Source organism: Corvus kubaryi, unplaced genomic scaffold, assembly GCF_017639235.1.
Source record: "Corvus kubaryi isolate FWS band 111438036 unplaced genomic scaffold, C.kubaryi_AGA036_p1.0 76, whole genome shotgun sequence".
Taxonomy (NCBI): domain Eukaryota; kingdom Metazoa; phylum Chordata; class Aves; order Passeriformes; family Corvidae; genus Corvus; species Corvus kubaryi.
The window spans coordinates 9,147,836-9,172,034 of record NW_024582063.1 but is presented as its reverse complement, the minus strand read 5'-3'; the positions used below and the strand labels follow the sequence as shown (position 1 = coordinate 9,172,034).

Sequence of the window (24,199 nt, the reverse complement as noted above, 5' to 3'; positions counted from 1 at the left end):
GAGCAGCTCCGACAGCTGTGTAGGAAGCAGTATGTGCAGAAAGCGGGGAAGGGCAATCTCCAGCCTTCTCAAACACAGTTATTTCAGACTGCCACTTACAGCTCTCACTTTCATTTTTTATCTCCAAATACCCCAGTCCTGCAGGCCTGTATGTTCCAATGGTTTCATGCATCCATGGAATTCCACTAACTGCAAGCACAACTTAATGCAAACATTACCATTTCAGTTTGGGAAACAGTAGCTGGTCTCCAGAGCTGCTGCTCATTCTTCTCTGAAACAGAAGAGTTCTATTAAAAAGGCAAAAGAAAACTCAGTGGCTAAAGACACTTCTCACTTATTTGAGAGAAGTTTCATTTTGTGTGGCTGACTCAGAGTTCACCAATGTTTCTTTTACAAATGATACATGAAGATGCAGTCTGAAAATATCTTCCAGTGCAGTCAATATGAAAATCCCATCTCTGCAAGACTACACCTATTATTTATGGAGGTCTTTGTGTCATGGATTTCTACTGCCAACAGATTTTTACAGCACAGTTTCAAACAGCATTTCTAAGCCTAAGCAACCTTGGAGAAAATAATTTAAACCTCGGAAAAACATTTTTACATTACCTAGAACTTGCAGCAGGCTTTCTTAACAAACTCTGAAATATTGATGAAGCTCTAAGGTAGACTCTTTTACACTGGGAACTGGCACCAAGGCTTGAGTTGCCAATAAACAGTACACAGGACATGCTGGGCAGTGTCAGTTTCTAAAAATGGCCACAGAAGAAAATGACAGCTGTTGGGGGGCAGGCAGGAACAGAGGAACACAGAGGATACAGGGGCTTGGCCCCAGTGATCTCTCAGTAGGAGCTGTGGGCCTTGAAGTGAAATGTGAATTAACCAGGTAAGGAATGCAAGGATTTCCTTTACTAGAAACAATACAGGAGCTGGCAGTTTAAAGGACAAGTGCCTGAAGACTGCTATGCTGTCTGTAAAATGGATTTTCTAATATATTTTTTAAAAATTAAATGAAAAAGTCTACACACCTACAAGAAAGAAAAAAGTATATTACACTGGTACCCTATAATTTCTAGATATGTTGTATCCAGAACTGAATCTAAAGTGTACAGAAAAGGATTCTCTGAGCTCAGCTCAGCAGATAGGAGTTATAGAATATTCTGAGTTGGAAAAGACCCACAAGGATCACTCTTAAGTGAATGGCCCATACTCCCTCTCTCTACTAAAGATCATTTCACCAAAAGCAAAAAGGATGGGAAGTGCACAAGTTAGAGACTGTGTTGACAGAGGAAAGGAAAAAAAAAAGAGAAGGAAACAGAGAGTTTCTACTGAACAGGCTTCCACAGTCTTAGCCTTTCATGTTCACGTAAAGCTATAATCATTTGGCTTTTGATTTATGGTTTATAGACACAAAGATCAAAGTCAAACTCATGAAGGCATTTTACAAACACTTACAGTGATGTTACTGTACTTATGCCCTACCGCAGCTACTGAAACTTGAGTGTGTGCTTGAAATACTACACTTACTGCTGAATTGGTATCTAAAACTATATAGTAAAAAGAAATGTGCTGATGTGCATAAAACGTAGCTCTACGTGAATGGCTACAAGGTAAGGCATCCCACGTTTCTGCAGCTCAAAACGGGGGAGGGGGGAATTGTACGTGGAAACGGGACAGCCCAAGTGAGATTTAATGCAGCCCCGAAGCGCACGCACGGTCACGGCTTTTGCGTGCTGCGGCAGTCCCAGCTCTCCTTTCTCACGGCCAGGCTTCAGCCCGACCCGCAGAACCCGCACAAAGCAGCAGGACCGGTTTCTCCCTACACACCCATCCTTGGAAGCGCAGCACGTGCTCGGCTCAGGCAAGGCTCTGCCTCCAGCCCGCGACACGGCGGCCGGCGGCTCGCTGCGAGAAAGGAAACACCGCGGCAGCGCTGATCGTCGAACACCCGAGTCCACGCGGAGACGGAGGGAGGACATAAAGTGCTAAGGCGTCGGGAGGGTGGGCAAAAAAAAAGAGCACTGGGAGATGGCACGGAGATGCGCTTGGGAGCGCATCCGCGCGCTGCCGCGACTCCCGGCGCGCTCGGCTCCCGGTCAAACACCGTTTTGGCAGTGTCCCTGTGAGAAGCATCCCCGGGCAGGCTCCGCAGGGCGCGGAACGCCGCGGCGCGGGACTCGCCGGGCCCGCTGCGCCGCTTCCCTCTCCGCCGCGGGATTGGCCGGCGCGCGCCCCGCCCGCCATCCCGCCGCTTCCCCTTCCCTCCGCCGGGAAACCCCGCCCACCCCGCCTTCCCCGCTTCCGGTTGGAGGAGCCGGCTGTCAATCATCGAGTCCCCGGCGCGCGGCCCAACTCCCGCGTCCCTCTCCGGCCGCCGCGGGCCGAGCGGGGGGTGTTCCGCGGTCCTCTCCTTCCATTGGCTGCTCTGAGCCGTCAATCTCACGGCACCGCCAACCGCGGCCGCTGCTGCCGCCCCCGTCCCGCCCCTTCCCCCCACCCTCCGCTCAACTCCGCTCGCTCCGCCAAGTTGCGCGGCCGCTGCCCGGTGGCTCTGGGGTTCTGGTGGCGGTACTCGCGGCGGCCCCCGGCGGAGCGTGACGGGGCGAGATGACGGCGGAGGCGCGGGGAGCACCCGGCGGCGGCTGAAGGCGGAGAAGGGGCGTGTGGAAGCGAGCAGCTGAAGCCCGGGGGCGAGTCCGGCCGATGACAGCGGGCTCGGCTGAAGGGGACGCGGAGCGAGCGAGGCGGGAGCGGGCTAGCGGCGCCGCCGAGCCCGTCCCGCGGCGGGTCGCGCCGCGCCTGCCCTGAGGAGAGCGGGACCCCGGGAGGGAAAGTTTGGAGCTCGCCCGCCCCCGCCCCGCCGGGCAAAGTTGTCTTTGGGTTTGTTTGTTTGGTTTCCCTTTCCTCCTCCTCCTCCCCCCTTCCGCTCCCCCGCCGGCTCCGCGCGGGGAGGAAACGGCGAGGGAAGCAGGAACTGAGGAGCGACCCGGGAGCCTCCCCAGCGCCCGGCAGAGCTCGCTCCACTCCTCTCCTCGTCGGTGTGGTGTGTGAGAACAGCCAGGACTTCGTTTTTGGTGGTGTTTTTTTGTTGGTTTGGTTTTTTTTTAAGCCACTTTCTTTTTTGCCCGCCCGCTTCTCCCTCCGGTACAATATATGCTCGTGGAGAGCCGCCCCGCCGCCCAGCCATGTCGGCGGCCATCTCTGCCGCGGAGAAGGTGGATGGCTTCACACGGAAATCGGTGCGCAAGGCGCAGAGGCAGAAGCGCTCGCAGGGCTCCTCGCAGTTCCGCAGCCAGGGCAGCCCCGTGGAGCTCTCGCCGCTGCCCCAGCTCAAAGGTACGAGCCTGCCCTCCCGCCCTCCCCTCCGGCTGCAGGTGCCGCTGCCGACACCGCCTGCCCTGGCTTGGCCCCTGCCCCGCACCCTTTGCCCTTTAGCCGTGTCCTCCCCTGCCCCCGGTGCTTTCCAGGTAGGGACCCCGCGGCAGGAATTCCTCCTCTGCTCACACAAACCAGCGCCGCACGGGTTGGCTCTCCCGCGCTGTCCCGGGCGCTGACCCCACTAACTCGCCGCTCCCCTTTTTTGCCTGGTTCGCGTGTTTTTTAAGGTCTTATTGAGGAAAATGTAGACGATAAGTTGTGTTCAGGAGAGCAAGGAATTGAGCGCTAAAACCTGGGAGCGAGCGGTGGCTCCTCCCACGGGGGATTTTGCGAAGAGGAGCTCTGCCCGTGGCATAACATCTTGAGTTACCGGAGAGAGTTTGCGTTCGGCTGCTCGGTGCTTTCGCACCGCTCTTGGACACTGTTTGAACAACGTTTTGCTGCTCTTCAGGAGTTGCTTCGGAGGCTTTCTCCTACACAGTGCTGTGTGGAAACACTCTCAAGTGAATGAAAACTCTGGATGCTGGCATTGCTGCAACTGAAAATAGACCGTGCAGGTTTTATCCACTGTGCTGCAGCTAAAATCTGAGAAGGCTCAGTTGATTAGGTTACAAAAATGAAGCGAAGTTCATTGCAACCTTCTGCATCTTTGAACATCAGAATAAATTTCTGTGTATTTCAAAAATTACAAAAAGTACTTGTGGGACAGAGAATACAAAACTTGTTATTAAAGCATTTGTCAGGGACCTGAAAAATAAGGGAGGGCGATTACTCTAACTTGACCTAGCATGTTAATTTTGCTTCCACTGGCTTTAAAGTCTTAAGGCTTTTGAAGCTGCATCATATGATGAGGGGGAAAAAAAAATCTGATTTGCAGCAAATATCCAAAATCTGAATGAGATATAGCAAACTTAAAAGTACTCCTAGATATTAAGTATTTTTTTTCAGTTTGATTTTTATGGCATTTACAATTGTGTCTATAGTATTTCAAGACAATCCCTTTTTTCCTGTTCTTTGAGTGGCAGATGTAAGTGAATCATAAATCTGGCTCTTAGCAGAAGTGTTATTGACTAGAAATAAGCTTAGGCAGGGGAGCAACATGGGGGAGGGTTGTTTGTTTGGTTTTATGTTTGCTGCAGTGGTTTTGGGTGTTAGTTTTAACAACAGCAGGGGTGTTCTTGCTGCTTGTTTTGGGCTTTCCTTTCTCTCTGAAATTGTGTCCTGTCTTGGTGTGCTAGTTTGATTTGAGGGATTTATAAGCTGGATAATTTGCTTGAAATCAAGATCCAGTTTCTGCTGTTCCCATGCTGTTTAGACAATACATTTTCCTTAGAGATGAATTTTAGAAAACCACAGTTGAGACCTTGTAAAGGTCCTTGGTAAATATTGCACATAGGTGGCAGACTTCAGAAAGTTTGAGTCCTGGTTCAGCAAACAGTTAAACATACATGTGTTATGCAGGGAGTAATTCCAGCTTAAATCAGCAAAATGTCCAAGTTTACATTCTTTGCTGAGCTGGGACTTTAATATTAAATTTTTAACTGTGCATTATTAAGTCTTGTTGTTTTGTGAGTGTGATTTTACAGCTTTTTACTTACAGCACAGAGAAATTTTGCATGGCATCAGCAGCTCAGATATTTGGAAATTTGAAGCCATAAACCAGCAGAGGAATTTCTTCAGTTATGCAGGGTTTTATAGTAGTTTGGATTGCCTTATTGCCTTAAATTCTAAAAGGAAAATCCCATCAGTCTTTATGCTTATGATTCAGATGTAAAGTCTTGCCTTGGAGACCTGCTTCAGAAGAGAAATTGTGAGCAAAATACACTTTTATGAGCTGTAGTATCCCAAGTAGCTAGTTTGCAGAAAGTCAAGCAGCACTCCTTTGCTTGTTTTTCTCCCTTAGGTTTGTGATGCTTGATTTGTGCTGAACCTAACCATGGACATGGGATGGTTTCTTTTTATCTGTTGATGCTCCCTCTCTCCCTTTTCCTCTTAAACCTTCCTTGCCCCTGAAACCAAAAAAGGTTCTAGAAAGAGTTTGCTCTCTCTATAAATGGATCGTTTTATAAAACTATTTGTTCTAATCACATATGTCTTGGGAAGATGAAGCTTTGCTTTATTCTTCAAAGTTGATATGGAATTCAGTGATAGTTTTGATGCTGCCAGTGTAGTATCATCTACAGAATTATGAGCCAGAATTCCCAGGGAGGGGCTGGAAAAGGAAAGTACGGTCATTATACTGAGGCCTACGGGTGCTCAGCATACACTTATGTAATTAGAATACGTTTTTTCTTTTACAGACCTCTTCAAATAAATGGTTAAACCTGGTATTTCAAACCTGTATTGGGAGAAAAGCGGATATTGTTAGATGAAAAAGCAGTTTGGTATTATGCTGCTGTAAAATATTTCATCTTGTTTATAGGTACTGTCTCATTTCATCACTTTTAAGAGAAAATATTCTAAAATAAACAGTATTCTAAAACTCCCCAATAGGTTTGTCAGACTGGCCTACATTTGCATCTATTTTACTGGAGGGAGAGATGTTCCAGAAGAAAAACAGAAATTACCTATCACTTTAGAAAGTACCTTCTTGGGTAGAGGGTTTTGTGGTATTTTTCCTTTTCTCTAGGGGCTGTTCTGTTTGCCACTGAGATGGCCAGCTCAGATGGTGAGACACACTTTCAGAGTTGTATTGTTTCAAAGCCTCTAGACAGATAATCTTAAAAGTATGTATTTCTGCAGTTCGTTGTACTGCTGCTCTGAATTACCAAAATTCTGTAGTTTGGCTGTGTCTTTCTTCTCCAAGCAGTGATACATCGCATCTCTTACTAATGGGGAACAGTCCTGAGTAGTACCCCAGTAACAGGAACTCTTCCCTTCAGAGGTGTTGTTGGGGGAGTGAGATTGAGAGGAGGGATGGTAAGATTGTGTGTTGTGATTAATATTCACCTTATTTTTATGTGTGATGATATCTATCCTGTTTAGATGAAAGCTCAGCAAAACCTGACTGATGGCAGGATACTCAAAATAAATTAGTACTTTGTTCTTGAGTTAATTTAGGAGATTTCCTAAAGCATTTGTTATTCAGGACAGTGTCCATTTTACTGTATTATTTAAAAACTGAATAAGGAATACTGAAGGCATGATTATATTTAAAAGAAAAAAAAAATAGCTTAATCTCCCCCAATCTTCTTTTTATTTTGTTACCTAAAGTTTGCATTATATAAGTCTTTTGAAGAATCTTCAGCCAAAGTAATGTGCTGGAACACAGCAGAATTTTGTCATTTCATGGACAATTCTGAGAGTGTTGCTTTTAAAAAAATCTGGCAAAGGGAATGTTATTTTTGTTGTCTTAATAAGTGATGATTTTGTCCCAATAGGAAATTGTTTTAAGAGACTGCAATAGAACATGGCATTTACCCTCATTTTTGAAAAAGAGCTACAACTTGACCTTGGAACCTGATCTGACTCTCTCCAGTAGATGCATGCATGCTTGTCTCTGTCATTTTTGGTTGAAGAAGCATGTAGAAATACAGGTGAAAGGTGGTGAATAGAAAACAGAACTTGTTGCTTTTATTTGGTATAGTTAATATGGCTTGTCAGGTTGTAAAGCAAATAATTTTTTTTTTTTTCTGTGTACCAAACATGTCAGCTGCAGCTGGAAAGAATAAACATTTCCTGATGCCTCTAACCCACACAGCAGAAGAACTGGAAAGTGGTCCAGAAATCTTTTAGCCGTGGACTAGCAATAGTTACAGGGATCTCTGTGGGGCTGAGAGTTACAGAGGTGGAGTGTGCTGGAATAAGACGTTTTTAAGAAGACCTCCCAGTGTGTAGTGTCAGCATTCAAATACACGGTGTAAAATAGGTGTTAAGTCTGGTCTTTTCTTTACTTAAACCCTTGAGATAGAGCTTGGGTTTGGCTGAAAACCAGTTGCTGCGTTCAAGCTAAGCTTTTGTGGCAATGTTACAGGGAGACCTAGTAACCTTGGATAGGTAAAATTTTAATGTTACTAAATCTGAGGATCAGTTCAAGCCTCAAACTTTGAGTCACATAGTGAGTACTTCAGAGTGACATAAATAAGTGGAATTAAAAACAGCTGAGAGGAATTTTCTTGTCATATTAAGTTGCCTTCGCTCCCCAAGGGAAAATGTGCTTCAGAGTTTTAGAATGGTTTACTTTTACTACAGCCTTAATAAATATTTGTAAGTGAAAGGACAGTTTTCTCTCTCAGATTTGCACTTGTTTTTTTATATCCCTCATGATCCATTGTTATTTCCTCTTCTGTAGTCCCCCATCCTCCACCTTTTGTATTCAACATCCCTTGCAACTTGTGATCATCTTGGATGAGTTTTTCCTTAAAAGTGAGAATCTTTACTTCAGATGAAGAATAAGGATGTTCTGTGAGGAATTTATGTTTAACTCTTACTATAATCTCAGCAGGGTGCACTGTGAAGTAGTCAAAACTTCCTTTTTAGTGAAGTTACAACCTTGAGAAATAAACAACCTATAATAGATGAAAAAGCTGTAGTAGTTGCATGAAAAATGAGCTGTTTGAATTTTTTTCTATATTAAGGAACTGTTCCTAGTTTTTGGAGTGGAACGTTTTGGTCTTTAATTCTTAACAAATTGACCTTTTTTATCCGTAGACTTGAATTTTTGGTCTTAGAATATACTTCCATCAAGAGCAACTCCTAAATATAGAGCCTATTGACAGTCTTCACATGAACTTTTCTATTTAAATCTTTCATATCTTCTATGTGCCAGCTTAGTATCAGATTTCTTTTTCCATATTCATTGCTTTCTGGTTTAGTCAGATAGTAGTTTTGCGGGTGCTGAATTTAATGTTAGTTACTGTAGGAAATACTAATGGAATTAGTTACTGCTGCAAGCTATCTGATCAAAAGATGATTACTTCAGTCTATAGATTTGGGTTTTTTTAACATCTGTCTATCCTGAAATCATTCAGTGCTTTTGAAAAGGTGTCATACCAACAGTTCTGGACAGATTGATATTCTTTTTAAGCACAAAGGGGATATGTTTTGTGTTCTGATGAAAAAAAGACACTTCCATTGAGAAGGCCATAAAATTTAGCTTCTATACCCTTGTTGTCCTGATTCCTGTTTTAATCTAGCAGGTTAAAATTATGGCTTTTAGCAGCATGTGGATTTGGAGGGTTGGAGCTGCAGCCCAATTAGATGAATAGGTAGTAAATAACACCTGTTTTAGAAGACTCTCTTGGCAAAATGCTCTACTAGAAACTGGATGGTGACAGCTTCTTTTTAATGTCTGAATCATTGATTCTATGATAGAATTACTGGATTAGTTTCTCTCAAGTTTTGCTGAGTTTGTGGCCAGTGAATAATGTTGTCTACAAGACGCTTATTTCATAGTATATTTCTGACTTGAAAGCAGAGTTCATCATAGTTGAGGTTGCCTTCAGTTTTCCTTCACAAGACCTTATTCTCAGCTTCTTACAACATTGCTGAACTGTTTGGACTGAAGTTTTCCATGCCAAGTATGGACAATTTTATTTGCAACTGTTCTTCAGGCTGATTTTCTTAGTTTCAGCAAAACCCATTCAGACTACTTTGAAGACTAGAGGAAAAATAAATTGTATAGTGTCAATATTAAAAAAACCCAACAAACTGTGTTGAGGTTTAATGCTTGCAGTACTTTGGAGCTTAGCACGTGGTTCTTAATGCAAATATGCAAATGAATCTCATTTGGTCCAAGTTCTTTTTGGTCCCATTGCAGCTGTTGTAGCTCAGCAGCAAGACTGATGGGTTGGTATTTACTAAGCTGTTACGTACAGATCCTTCAGGATCTGCTGTGCTGCTCCCATCTGCCATGCTCTGAGGTGTTCTGTGTAGCTTTCTTTGGGCTTCTTGTCTGTGGTACTTCTAGGGCAGAAGACAAGTGTAGGGAAAACCTGTTATTTTCTACAGGTAAGAGCCCAGGAGTACATTACAGGTGGAGGGATGGTATGGAACTGGTGAGATGATGGAAAAGCTTAAGTGGGGAGAGAAGGCAGAAGCCACGTCCTCTCCAGTGGCTGCAGGGAGCTTGGTGTTTGGAGTCTCATCACTCCTGTTGGCTGTGAAACTTTCTGGAAATGTTTCTTGCCATATCCTCTTCTAATTTCTTTGTAACTTTTCATTGCAGCTGTGGATTTTGAACTTCCCATGATCTTCCTGAAACTTCACAGGCTTAGGGTTTTTGTTCTGTACATCAGGAATTGATTGCTGATGAGTTAGTTCATCATATAAGGTTTTTTTCTTGAGAATTTAAAATGGAGGAGAGCATAACTGTACATTTGGGGGTGGGAAGTGAAGCTGGGAAAGACTGGTGAGATGTAAGTGCAGGATTCTGGGTAAAATACTAGGCCTCAGTATTTTAAGGGTTTGGAGGCTATGGGAAGAAACAGCAGTCTGATCAGAATTCAGCAGACCTGTATCCTGCTAAAATAGTAGCATGTATTGCTGCAATGGGTATGGTGAAAAGAAAAGGCTATAGATTAAAAAAATAAAAATTGTGCTATTGCATTGCTTTTTACTGTTGGGAAAAGATTTCTGTCTCATTCTCATCTTAAGTTGCTTTTCTTTGCCCTTACCAAGGTTTCTGAGAGAGAGGTTTCTGAGAGGTTTCTCCTGACCTTACCAAGCAAAGCTTTGGTGAAATTGATGGGTTTTGTCAGCTTTCTTGATATGATAGGATTCAGAAGAGAAATACAAATTTTGCTTTGGAGTTGGGAGGTCAAGGTGAGAGTAACAGCAAAAATTATATTTGTGCATGTATATTCAAGAACTACACTGCAAAAGGAAGATGTCCTATCTCTAGTAAATAATTTTTTAAAACTCTTGAGAATTTAAAAGATGGTAAAGTTACTCCCTACCATAAGAGAAAAGCTTTCCACATGTTATGCAAGTTTCAAATTACTGATTAGAAGTTTGTATCTGAGACCATTGCATGCTTGGAGAGTTGGCAGGCTGTGGGTAACAGACAATGAAAGCGACACAGTAGATTTTCTCAGAGCTGAGAGAGGAGGTGGGTTGAGCAAGTTTAGAGAAGGACAGTATAGCATGGGGCAGAGCTGAGCTGAAGAAGAGCAGGAATAAAAAGTCACAGCAACATGTCTAAATATGAAGGGGGAAACAGCTTCATTTCTGCTACAGTTGTATTAAAGGATTAGCAGAGTTCATCACTGCATAAACAAGTGAGCTTTTAGAAGTGATTTAATAGGTTTATTTCTGTAGATGCTTGGTACTTCAAAATACAAAAGCACAGATTTTATTTTATTAATATCATCCCAGGTAAAATTATATGGGAGAGTATGGGGGGGGAAAGTGCTTTTAAAAAAAGAGTTCTAATTTAGTGTAACTTTTGAAAAGTGTACCATATTTTCCACTAAAAATTCTGTGCTTGACATATGACGTGTGTAAGCTTGAAGTCTTGTTAAGCAGCAAAAATTTTGGTTCCACATGTATGTAAAAGCAACAAATGGTGAGAACTGAGCTTAGGTGTTGAAGTATGTATGGGAAATAAACTTATGTATTTCAGCCTAGTCGGATTCTCTAGGCAAACAGTTGTTATTGTTTGGAGAAGAAAAATTAAGATGTGATTATCAGAACCCTCTTGAGTGACATGGGTTTGGTCCCACAGTAAAGTCAGGAAGGACAAGGTTTGGTAATACATATTTCTTCATTTTCCCTTAAGAGTAGGAAGCAGGATCAAAATAAACCAAATACATCAAAGTGATGTAAGTTGAGTTTAAAAATAGCCAAGAGATTTTGCCAAATGGGAGAGTACTTAAAGTGCAGGATCCCTCATTACTGAACACTTTATGTTTACAGTTTTTGGTAGAGAGTGTGTAACTGTTAGAGGATGCTTAAAATTGATGAAAAAAATGATCTCAAACTTTTATTTATGAGGCTAAATGTCTACTTCAGTTAAATTAAGCAAAGAAATCCCACAATGTTTGGTATTTGTCTGCTCAGGATGAGCTGTTCTCATTCGGGTGGTGAGAGTTGGGTCGCTGAATGCAACATGACCAGGTTTTCACCTCTGTTCCCCATCTAATTTAAACATTGCACACATTGTTACTGCAACACAATTATAAAGTATCTCCTTAAATTATTTATCCCAGAAGACTTGGAAAAGCGAGAAACACTGGTGGAGCCAATTTGTGAAGTACATATTTATCCAAGGAGCTAATCCAGTACTTGTAACTTCCACAGAGATTTACACAGGAATTCAAGGGAAGAGGTGGGTTTTCCTTGTCTTTTGAGAAGTTAGATTGACTGCTTCCTCTGGCACACATTTCCTATTAAATGACTCTTCTATGCATCTCCTTCACCTTTAAAAGCTAAGTGCTAAATTAACTGCAAAATGAGTTTCTGTACTTCTGTTAAATAGTGTTTAACAGCTACACTTGGTTTCAATAAAGGGTATGTTTATATTTCACTTAGCACTAATATTGCCATGTGAAAATTACATGAGTGTTTCTTCAGTTTCTGGGAAAATAAATAAAACGTGATTTGTTGACTTGCATGTTCTAGTGTGATGTCACACTGGAGCAACTTCATCATTTTACTCAAAATTAATTTTATACTTGGATATGGTGAGGAAATGATGGGGAAGAATACAAGTTAATAGATATTTAATCTGTTAATAATGCCACACCAGATCCACTTATGGCATACTTCATAATTACTACTCAGTCATTATAAACTACCTTAATGTCAGTCAGACAGGAGTTTTGCAGTTGACTTAATCTAAAGGGAACTTAAGTTGTAAATACAGTTGCTGTCCTTCCAGACTTACAAGGTGCAAATCAATTTGATTTGGTCAAACATCAAGCAAAGTGTTTAGGTTGCTATTACTTGAAAATGTCCTGGATAATGGGTATTAAGCTGAAATTTTTACTGAGCATGTGTGGCACACAACTTTGTCACCAGCTTTTCAGCTGTCTGTGGGCCCTGGTAAAATTTGTGGACAGCACTACAGCTGTTGGGGGATAAAATAGGGAGCAGAGCTGCTCAGATTATTCTTTTAATTCTTAGGAGGGTAGGAGCGAAATGCTTTCTTGAGTCTGCCTTGTCACACCGTCAAGGGCTTTATTGCATCTTCAAAATTACATGGGAAAATCCAAAATTTTGTAGAACCATTATGCTTTGATAAACAGTATTTCTCTAAGGGCAAGTGCTTCCGTTTGTGGAAAAATCTAAATGATTTCCTGTTTTGGGAACATGGAGCACCATACCAATTGTCCCTTCTGATCTTTTTGATTTGACACTCTCAGAAGCTTGGTCTGTAGTGTCCTTCCATTTCTGTAGTCTCTTGGGTTTTGCTGGTGGTTAATTTTCCTGGCACAAGAGTGAATTACCTGGAGTAACAAATTGCTGTGTGCAGCCTCTCTGGGTGCTTTCACCTTGTGGTTCATGCAGTGTAACCTGACTTAGACTTTAAAGGGAAGACCCGTTTACATATGCAGGGCTTTACCTTGACCTTTATTTGCCCTCTTGTTAGGAGGACTTCTTGAAAGCATCTCTGTCTTACCATAACAAAAACCTTCGTTGCATTTCAATATCAAAAAAGCTGTTTGGGAGTTGTCTTTTCTGTTTGGGAAAGCAGTTTTAATTCTTGGGCCGTTGTATCACTTTCTGTAATTTTAAGTTAAAGGTGCTATCTATCCCATATTCTCATCTTTTGAGAAACAATTTCCCATTCAAGTAATTAATTACTCTCTCCTTTTCCCAATTGAATGACCTGAACTGTGCATGTGAATTCTGCGATAGGATTTATCACCCTTAAATTTAGAAGTATCTTCCTTAAAGAGGCAGATTAGTGTTTTAAATTAATTTTTAGAGGCTCTGAGTGTATTCAAAAAAGACTTAACTCTGCCATATGATCAGTCACTAAAACTGCTTTATGGGTTTCAAATGAAGACAGCAAATACAAGTAGCAGTGTGTGTCAAAACCATAAATGAACACATTGGAGAGCATAATAGTTGACTTCTGGGTGGGAGAAAGCTTGTTTCAAGTACAAGATCAGTGGGGGGGTTATTGTTTTTTGAAAATATAGCACTTCAGCTGTGTAAGAAGTGAAACTTCTTTGCCTTTTGCAATAAATACACTATCACTCTGAACAAAACTTCATATGGTTAGCCATGGGCAAATTCTTCAGCTTCTCAGTACTTTCAAAAACAACATTGATTCAACTGTGTCAGTCCGTTGAACAATTTTTTCCCCTGCTTTTCCTTGTTGTTGCATGGAACTGAATTTCAGCTAGATTCTGAACTGCTGGCATGCTCTTGAGGTAACCTTTGTATTGTTAAACTTGTACATTTTGTTAAGGGTGACTTTAAGGTGGTTTTTGTTCCTGTTCCAATGATTGGTATGCTTGGTGAGTTTTTATTTGAAGAATCAATGGTGGTTTAAGTCTCCTTTTTTTAGAAAGTGTGGTAGAAGTAAGGTGAATTGTGGCAGGCCAAGTTACTGGAGTCTAACCTTTTAAGGACCAAAGAGGATAATTCGTATTAGTTTTTGCATCTAACTGCTTGTTGTCTTCTGTAATTAAACAGTAGGAAATAGGGCTACTAATACGAAAGCATTTCAGTGGGGTACTTTCTTACTCTCTGCAGTATCTTGGTTGACTCAAATCTTAATTAAAATCAAGGGATTTAACATGGTAGTAGCTAGAGACGCTTAACTATATGATGTTATAAGAAAGCCTGGAAGACAGTAGAAACAATCTAGATAAGACACTTGCAGTTTTTTGTCATTGCAAGAAGCCATGTCACAGAAATTGTGACAGATGTTGTTAGATCAGCGTGGGCTTTTCAGATTTTCTGGACTGATTTGTTGAGGTCAACTGCTGGCCACGTGGAGCAGCAGATGAGACTCTCTGAACAAACAGTGTCTTATTGGGTGGGAGACAGCTTTCCAGGAGTACTTTTTACTAAATGACTTAAAACTTATCTGTAGCCTAGACTTGTAACTAACTCTCTAAACCACAGTGCTGTATGTGAATAAAAGGAATAGTTGATTGTTGTTCTCATCTACTTCTAATGTGTGATTTCCTTCTTTTTTTCCTTCCCTGGCATGTATTACAGAATTAATCTTAAATTCAGAATATTCCAATGAGCAAAATTTCTGATTTTTTAACTATTTCAAAAGAGAATGGAGACTTATCATGTGGAGGGTGCCGCAGTGTGCAAGTCTTGCCTGATGACCATCTGTGGAATAGTTTACTTAAAAATGGAAGTACAGGAGAAGCTCAGCTTGTTACCTTGATTGTTCCTTTGCAGTCCTGATTTCTGAAATGAAGTTAAATGTTAGTATGAGCACATGGGTCCTAGACAGGATTGACCAACTTGGCAATTCTTGGCAAGTACATTTTTTGTTTGTATTGTGTGGTTTTTTTGTTTTGTTTTTTGTTTATCTCCTATAGGTAGTATGAATTTCCTTTCAACAATGATTGAAAATGCCCTTTTTCTTGATTGTCTTCCAAACCTCCTTTTCTAGTGAACAAACTTACTTTTGAATAAGGAGCTGCTTAACTTTTAGGATACATAATTCTATCCTGACTCCTTTATCTGTCCTGGAAAGTCAGAGTTCTGTTTACTGACAACATGCAGAAAAATTCACTCAGCCCCTTCCAGAGTCCTAGCAACAGCTGTAGATTTTGGGGTAACAGGTACTTTGAAAATACATTCTTTGGATTCTATTGGAGGGGGCAGAGGGGAAACCTACAACTCTGGTCTACTAAAAATAGTACTTATTCCTTAGGATGACAAAGCTTTTTTTATGTGGAAAACCTGAAGCTGTTGATGAAGACTTCCCTGGATGCCTACGGTGCTGCACAGAGCTCATCTGAGTAGCCCCATCAGTTTCACCTGGGCTGTTGAGCTACCAACAGCTGGAATTTTGGGAACTTCTCTTATGGATATATGGAGTTGCTGGGGAATGTTGTACACTACCAGTGTAGCCAAGTATACAGTATACATTTTTTTCTTTAAAAAGGAGCTTAAAGTGATTTAAAACAAAACCAAACCCCCCAAAACAACCAAACCCCACAACAAACAAAAAAAATCCAAAATGTGTTATTCTCTAAAGTGTCTAACTTAACTGAAAAATTTTACCTGCACATTTTCTCATGCCTCAATAGTTGGATGATATGGTTCCAGAGGAGATGGTAAACTAACTTAGCAGCTCACTGCAGAGAGCTTCTGCTCCCATCGCTAATCCTGTGCCTGAGCTGATGCACATCAGGCCCCTCCAGAAGCCATTTAACCTCACTAATATGACTGTGTTATTGAGTTAAAGCAGTTTTAGGAAGAGCCTGACAAGTTCCAGAGCCAGTGCTGATGGATGGATGTGACTGGAACAGAGAAGGGGAAGGGAGGAGTAAATGGGAAAGGGGGTAGCAGGGAGGGAGACCTCTCTCCTCAATCTCTTGGTCAGCCACCGACTTTGCTGCCTGTCAGGCTTGCAGATGGAGACTTCTGGGAACATGGAAACACTCTGTGCCCTGTTGTAACATCAACTTCACCAAAACTGCGTCTCTTAACAATGCTTTAGCATGCCTGTGACATCAGCACTGACACTCATGCTAGGAGAGATCACAACAATCATGTACATGAGGGCTCTTCAGAACAAACGCAAATATTAAATTTAGGTGAAATAGGCCTCCCTGTGCTTGGTTTATGTAAATGGGGCAGAGTTTATCACACTGCCTCTTTTTCAGACTAATGGTGTCTCTGAAAGGAGCGGGCTGTACAACAACATTGAGTCTTTTAAGTTAAAAGCCCCAAAACCAGAGCTTTGGTGTCTCATAGTCCACATGATCCTCTCTCCATGTCAGTGTTAAGGCTTTGTTCTGCTCGAGCAGATTCCTCCACCACTGGGTACAGCTGAATATAGTGCGGTAAAGATAACCAGACAGCAGAGACTAAATCCTAAACTTTGCACTGTGGAATGCAGCATAATTATGACATGATCCTTTTCATGTATTCAGTTTGTCAGGAAATTGTGTAGAAGTGTAGGGTTGTCACCAGGTTCTAAGGAGATGTGTGGTACTTTATTCCATAATACTATTGTCCTCTAAGTGCTTGAAAATGCTGTGTATGAACTGCTTTAAGTGTCTGTCAGACAAAAACTCCTCGGTTGTTTCCCTGGCCTCTGCATCTTCCTGGGGTAGCTCTTTCAGGAAAAAGTAGAAATATTTAATTAGAGAGACTTAAAAAAAATGGAAAATGTTTGCAAATGTTTGCGAGGGTTTATTTTGTACTGGCAGGGAAACTATGAATTTTGAACTTGTCATTTGTGTATTTGAGAGAGTTTTTGTGGATTTAGAGTCTGGTTTCTGTTGATGAATCAAGGATTATGTTAGGTTCTCTGGCTTTGTACTGAAGGTCTTAAGTAAACAATTGTGTTGAGAAAGGAGAATTATCTTTCTTTTCCTTCCAGGAGGAAGGCTGTAAACATAAGAGAGAAATATATTGCAGGAAGACATTGTTGTAGCGTGTTTGTGTCTCCAGTTATGAACCAGTGAAGTAGCTCTTATGAATTCTTTCCCTTTCCATATTTTGCTTGGGCCTTCCCCAGAAAGATTAGTCTCTTAACTCAATATTCTATGATCAGATTTGTACTGATGCCCTTACAAATCTGAAAGCATTCAATTTAGAGACAGATCTGTACAATCATACAGTTTCAGTGTTTTAAAACTTCTGCTCAGGAAGAACTTCCAAGTCATATTGCTTGCTACTTTTTGTCCTTCAATGTTGTGGCTACTGTTGGTGATGAGGGGGGTTTGTAAACAGTAGAAGTAGTCTGTGGAGAATTTAAGTATTATGAAGTGCAACAATCAAATTAAGTATTTTAATCAGGTACAAGATCTCTACTATCTATCATGGAAATGACCAGAGGCAAGTCATGATTAAAGTGGATCATAATTTGCAATAATTCTTTTGGTGCTGGATGTTAAGCTTTTGTCTTCAGGATTTCCCATCATCATACTTGATTCAGGGTTGTTTCATTGAGGCACCCACTGTCTACTTTGAACCTAATTTATCTTCTATGGTCTTTATGGTATTTAGGGTATTTGAAGAGTAACAATTATCTTGCACTTCACATGTACGATGTAAATCTTCATAGAATATTAGATTGAAGCTAGTTCAAAAATCATGCCATGGGTTGTTCAACTACTAAAGCTAAAAGCTCCAGTGTTTATGCAGTTATGGTGGCACACTTTATTTTATTCTTAGAACTAGAATGAACTATTGTGGTATTATTTTGTTGTGGTATAAAGTTGTCTAACTTTTACTGTGTTGGGATAGTTAAAGGCAAGGCTTTGAAAAGTTAAGGACCCCGTCTGCCAAACAAATTTTCCTCAATCACTTGGTGGTTCCCATGGTACCTTTCATAACATTCCTGGGGCAAATGTGCAATGTGTCAAGCAGGGATTGAGCACATGAACACAGGTTGTGCTGGTATAACAGAACTGGCTTTCTTGTTGCCTTATTTTTTGCCATGGTTGCACATAATTTTCATCTCTTGAAGATGACTAGAGTAGTAAGTTAATAAAATAACTGTGTTTCCCCTTGTAAGTATGAAAAAAGGACATATGCTTAGAAGAAGGTACTTCCTTTGGTTTTACTTTAAAAGTTTTAATAGTAACAAAACAGATTAATGGGCAGGTTTTTCATTTGAGGAGATGTGACAAATTGAGAGAGCTCAAGTTGCTAATGAAGTGGACTGGTGATGCATGGTAGGGGAGAGATTCCCTGTTACTCTGGTGTGTAACTAAAAGTGGTTAATGCAGGAATTTATGTGGTATCCTAGGGAAGGTAATAAGTGATTTAATTATTTTGTATGAATTCTAGTTACTGGCTTTTAATCTTAAGTCAGTTTGAACCATGGTTAGAAGTATTCAGGTTTTTGAAACTTCTAGGTAAATTTTGCTTAGTGATACTTCATTTAAAATTTTTTTTTCTTAATTTTTGTAATTTTTTATCATTTAACTATATTGTATTCGCTGTGCCACACTTGTGGACCTTTGTAACTTGGAGTATAGTTGAGTTTGTAGTGAGGGAAAATAAGAGTAGGCTCAATTCCTGTGTTAGTCTGGCTCTCAGCTTGGGGCTAGTGACAAAAAAACCTGCCCTCCCTGTGTCCGATCCTTAAATTAGGCCTTTTGGATTTTATCCTCAGCATGTCACTGTTACTGCTTTGTTGCTATGATACAATACTTACTCATGCAATCCGCTGTAGAATATTAGAAGATCTGAGCTGAAATGTTATGTAACTTACAAATGTTTTTACAGCTGATGTTCATTATTTTGCAGAGTGTAACAATTCATGTCTTTGTAGTTATCTGAGCAAAATAAGCATCTTGCAAGGATTTTATTCAAAAGAAAAATGGTTAAAACTGCAGAATTGACATTCAAAACTGTGAATCGTTCTTCATGAGGGAGTAGTAATTGCTGGCTTGTTCAAAAGCTCCCTGAAGTTGTTATGCTCAGCTAATAGGATCAGAACTGTCAGGTGGGGAAAGGGAACACAATACAGTATTCTGGTGCCTGAATTTCCAGGGCAGAGCAAGCACTATGGAGGACAGTGGAGGCATGTCAGTTCATTTCAGCAATTACTTTTTGCTTATGGAAACAAAACAATTCTACCAGATAACTACTGAATATTAAACCTACTGTTGACTGTTGTTGTTCCAGCCACAAAATGAAAGGTGTTTGGTATGAAACTTGAGAAACAGGCATTCTGTTCACAGAGTGAACTGTTGAAGGTGTAGACTTAATGAAGTTTGTTTCATTAGAATGATCATAAAACATTAAAGAGAAGTGTGAGGTTTTTCGTGATTTGTTCAGGTTTTAAAGTGAGACTTAAGATTTTTCAGTACTCAATTGCCTTTTTCTTGTCTGGATAATTTTTTTGGTGATGAAACAGCAGTGCTCATAGCAATACTGCAGTGAATGAATGATGCTAAGGGATGTAGTCAGGCTGTAGACAAGTCATGAAAATTCTACAGGGGAGAGCATTCTTCATTTGGAGATAAAATTGGGAATACAGTTTTTTCACCAGTGTGAGTGAAATCCCAACTGGCTGATAGATGAGGTGATGCTGTACTGCTGCAGTGGCTTTGAACCCCTACAAACAGTTAAGAACAAAAGGCACATTAAAGCAATTTTTCAGTTAATGCCATGCCTGTTTTTGTTGGGATCATGCAACTTTGGAACAGTTACAATATATTAAGGATTTATTAAATTTTCGAGGTGTAGTGCTTGATAATCCATCTCTTTTAGAGTCAATGTGAAATGCTAATGGAGGAATTTTGCTTATCAGATTACAGAGGTACTGAATGCTAAAATGAAAATGCTAAGTCACAGCCAAACACATTGTCTTAATAGGCCAAAACATCTGGAAAACCCTTATATGACTGGGATTGTAATAAATTATTTAGACCAAAGCATTAAAACTCAGGATTAATCCTTTCGAAATATTGGAATTCTTTCTTCAGAGAAACATTGATCACATGATGTCAAAAGTATGTGAAGCATTTTGCATTGGGGTAAAAAGACAAGGTTCCTTCAAAGCAGATTTTACAGCTTTTAAGCAGGTTACATAATAAAGGATTAGGGAACAGAATGAGACAAATCGGATGAATGAAAGGTTAGTACGATGCACTGCTTCTGGATATGACTTTTGGTGAGGGAGAGATGGGACTCATTAATGTCTGTATTTCAAATATAGTTAATTCAGGAACTCATTGTTGGTAAATATATTTACTGCCGTGTCTTTGTCCATTATTTCTTTCATGTACCAAAAGCTGGGAATGGCGGGTGTTCCATTCCAACAGATACTTTCAGTTTTGACAAAATTGCTTATTAATTTGCTATTAGTTTGCTGACTATGAAGCACACCATTCCACATGAAAAAACAAGTCATAGCTATGCAAATTCCTGTCAACAAAATAGACTTAGAAATCCTGTGTTTGCTTCTACAGACTTCAGTGTTTGGGTTTTTGTTTTCTTTTATAGATGCCACCTTCAATGAACAGCAGGATCTTTTCTGTCAGAAGTTGCAACAGTGTTGTGTGCTCTTTGACTTCATGGACTCTGTTTCAGACCTGAAAAGCAAAGAAATCAAGAGAGCAACACTGAATGAACTGGTTGAATATGTTTCAACAAATCGTGGAGTGATTGTTGAATCAGCTTATGCTGACATAGTGAAAATGGTAAGTAGAATGCTCTTGTTACAGTTCGAATTTTAATAAAATATCTTAATCAGTTTATTACTTTAATGGCATTTAACTCAGAATTGTGGTTGGTTTTTCTGCTTATACAATATAATATAATTTGTTAATGATAACTTGGCTTAGAAAGGCTTGTAAAAACAAACAACTTTCAAGTTTTAATTACTAGCTGAAACATGATGCATTCAGGTTAATTAAAATGAAAGAACCAGTACACTGCAGATACTTGCAGTCTGGATAAGCTTTAAAGTTTTTCTCTTTCAGCAAATGGCAGTATTTCAGTGCTGCCTATCTTTATTTACTAGTGGCAATGGAGAGTTAGGCTGAAGTTTTCTGGTAGTGATTGCTGCAGGTACTGGTGACAGCAGAAAGGTTTATGGTATAAGAAAGCAACTCTGCTTTGTAAATACTTTATATGACTGTTTGTTATTATTTTGGCCCTGGAGAGCTGTGCTAGAGTAGCCTAAGTGGTTTACTGAGGTTATAAACTGTAGGATGACTTGTCCCATGCAATTTCTACTAATGGCTTGTTGAATAATGAACAAAATATTTGTGGTTGTTATCTGCTGACTTTCCCAGGTGTTTATGTGCATTTTAAAATGCTGCTTAAGTAATGGTTTTGATCTGCCTGTACTCTGTGTACAGGGAACGCAACTGAAGGACACTTAGAATAATCTGAAATTGGTTTTTTTCTTCCTAGAAATGTGAAATGTAAAAAGAATGGCTTTAGTGCCTATGAATTTATGCTAATGGTTCTCTAAACTTTGGTGAAGTTTACGTAGATAAAATGCTGACTTTAAAAGAGCTCTCCAGAACGTAAGCAGAGCAGTTCAAATACACAGCCTACAGCCTGTGTAGTTCTCTGTACAGTACAAGCTAGTTTGTTCTTAAGGTTTGTTTTGTTTGTTGTTTGGTGGTTTGTTTGTTGTTTGGTTGGGGTTTTCTTCTGGGCAGCTGATAGGGAAGATCAGATCTTTAATGTAAATAACCGTGGAAGTTTTGCCATTATACTGAAGGGCTAGGATTATTGGAACCCCTTTAATCATTTTGGCTGTTTCAGCAGATGCTTATTAAGTTTTGCAAAAAAATCTGGGGACACTGGGGGTTTTTGTATAGTTTTGTTTTTTAAAGGACTTGGTTTTCTGTCCTAAATATTTTTTATGTAAGAAAATAAAGGACAATGTATGTTCTCCTCTTCTTAGGCTTTTTTTTTCTTGCTGCTGGTGGCAGCAAGCCTGAATCCTTGCAGTATTTTCTTATTCTGTGTGCCCTCTGTAGCCCCTTGTTAGGAGAAAGAATATACTAACTAGCCCATAGTACTTGTTGAAGGGAGGTTTTCTTTTATATGGGAGTTGTTTTCTTTTCTTGGAGATAAGGTGGTGTTGAGCTGGTCTTTTGAGGTTTTTGTTGTTGTGCAAATGATTGGCTTCTGTGGATGCTTGTTTTTCCTTCCATAACAAATTTCCATCTCCTTTTCTCCCCTAAAATGACAGAAAGTGAAGAAGCTCAGTGAGAGCTTTAAATGCTCAGTGAGAGCTTTTTGAGAGCTTGAGACAAAAGATCCTTCCAAGCTTGAATAGTATTTCTAATCTCCCTGGCAACTGGCAGCAGAAAAGGCCTCTGCTGTGAATTAGGACGAAGTACCAGCTTTCAGAAAAAAATCTGCATGGGTCTGTTTCTCCCTCCAGATAACACCTGTGTCAGGCTTGAGGCCTGTCTTGGTAGCAAAACCTGTATGAGATTGAAGAGTTACGGTTTCACTTTTGTTTTGTTTGGGTTTGAAGTTTTTAGGCTGTTCGGTGTTCCTACATTAAAAGAAAAAAAAACATTTGGGTTTTACTGCAGAGTTTGAAGGATCGTGTTTTTGAGATAAAAAAAATAGAAGTGGCCTTAATGAAACCCAGCTATCATCTGGCTGGTAGTAGAGGATAGGCAGACTAAAAAATTCCCTGAAAAAACCAGAGTGGCATCAGTGGCAAAAGCAGAGACAATCTCTTTCCAATGCCCCTTGTCTTTCCCTAGGCCTGGGACACCTTTCCTCCAGCTTGCAGAGGAAACAACCTCAGGTTTCAAACAGGTTTCCTTGGAGTCGCCTGAGCCATGGGGAGGCTAAGTCAACAATGCCTTAGAGATAGCAGGAGGGGAAATAAAATGTTGTTTCTGACTAGTGCATAGGCAAGGTCTGTGCAGGTGAGGAGGTCTCTGGTATTCCTTTCCTTCACTGGTCTCTGTTGCCAGGATAGCTGCTGGGCCAGTACCACACAAGCTCCTGCTCTGCTTGGATCCTGAGGTAGGGAGCTTGAAATGATACAATTTCAAGCCACTGAGGATGGAACAACATCATTAAAAAAAGTCTTTGTTTAAACGGATGTGCAGGGCACACTGTAGGTTATTTTTTTGGTGCCCTGGGCAACCTGATTTTCTTTCAGCTGAGGAGGAGTTTTGCTTACAAATAGTTTTGAAGGTGTAGCACAGCAGTCAGTGCACCTCTGTTCTAGGTCATCTGAAACTAGTGTCTTCTCTGGAAATTCTCTGTTAAAAGCACTCTGAAGCTAACAGGAAATTAAGGTTTGGCACTGCAAATATTTTAAGTTTTAAAACTTTCTGGGAAGTTAGAAAGTTCTACTTTTTATCAGTTTGGGGAGCATAACAGAAATGTCTCTTCAGTACACGTTACTCTTCATCTCCTTGTGCCTGTCAACCTCGCCTTGTTCCCCAGCAGCATATAAAACTTCAGTGTAATGAGATTATCCTAACAGGCTGTATGAGTTGTGAATTCAGAATTTAAAAGAAATCAGGTATTCTCAATCTGTACACTCAGAAATTGGAATTGAACTTAGTATCTTTCACATGTTTAGCTCAAGTGTACAGACAATAGGGGATTTTTTTTCTGTTTTGTTTTAATAAAATATAATTGCTGAATCTCAGTCTATTAACTGGCACATTTTTGGAAAACTGAGATTTAATTTAGAAAGCTGATGATGGATTTATCTGGAAATCTATCCAGCTTTAAAAACCTTTTATGATTTGTGTTTCTGAAATCACAGTTTTGGGATAAGACACCAAAGAAAGAAAAAGAATGATTTAAATAACAGAAGAGGATATAGAGAAAAATTTGCAAAAATGTTGCAAACATAATAAAGTAAATAAACTTTTTTGGGGTGAGACAGGCTAGTACATAAAAAGGGTGCAAGGTTTATTTTAAGTTTCATATATTCTCAGGAGATGACTAATGCTAGCGGCAGTACTGAATACTCTGAAAATCATGCAATTGGTTTTCCAAAGGCCTGGCTGAGAGGCTTGCTAATTGTTTCTGCTACAGAAGTGTATTTAGTACTTATTACCTTTGTTTTGGACATGAAACTGACTCACTACTCTGAGGTTCTGTGCTGAAGGCTGATCAGCTCAGTTCAGCAAGATGCATGTAGAAAGAAAAAGAAGCGTTTTCAAGAGATGTTACCAGAGCACTTGCAAGCAGAGGTAGAACATTCTCTGTAAGAGACTGATTCATGTGCTGGAGGGTTTTATTGAACACCTAGTAAGAGCAGAGAAAA

The 24,199-nt window shown here is 40.4% G+C and overlaps 1 protein-coding gene across 1 annotated transcript in view; it reads left to right on the top strand.

Annotated features, from left to right (window-relative positions):
* The first annotated feature begins 2,494 nt into the window (after positions 1 to 2,494).
* Positions 2,495 to 24,199, top strand: part of PPP2R5A (protein phosphatase 2 regulatory subunit B'alpha) — a 42,799-nt gene continuing 21,094 nt past the window's right edge. Inside the window, exons 1-2 of the mRNA XM_042051862.1 lie at positions 2,495 to 3,336; positions 20,431 to 20,627. Of these exons, the coding sequence (XP_041907796.1) occupies positions 3,186 to 3,336; positions 20,431 to 20,627 (348 nt within the window). The 5' untranslated portion in view covers positions 2,495 to 3,185. The remainder of the gene's footprint in view (positions 3,337 to 20,430; positions 20,628 to 24,199) is intronic.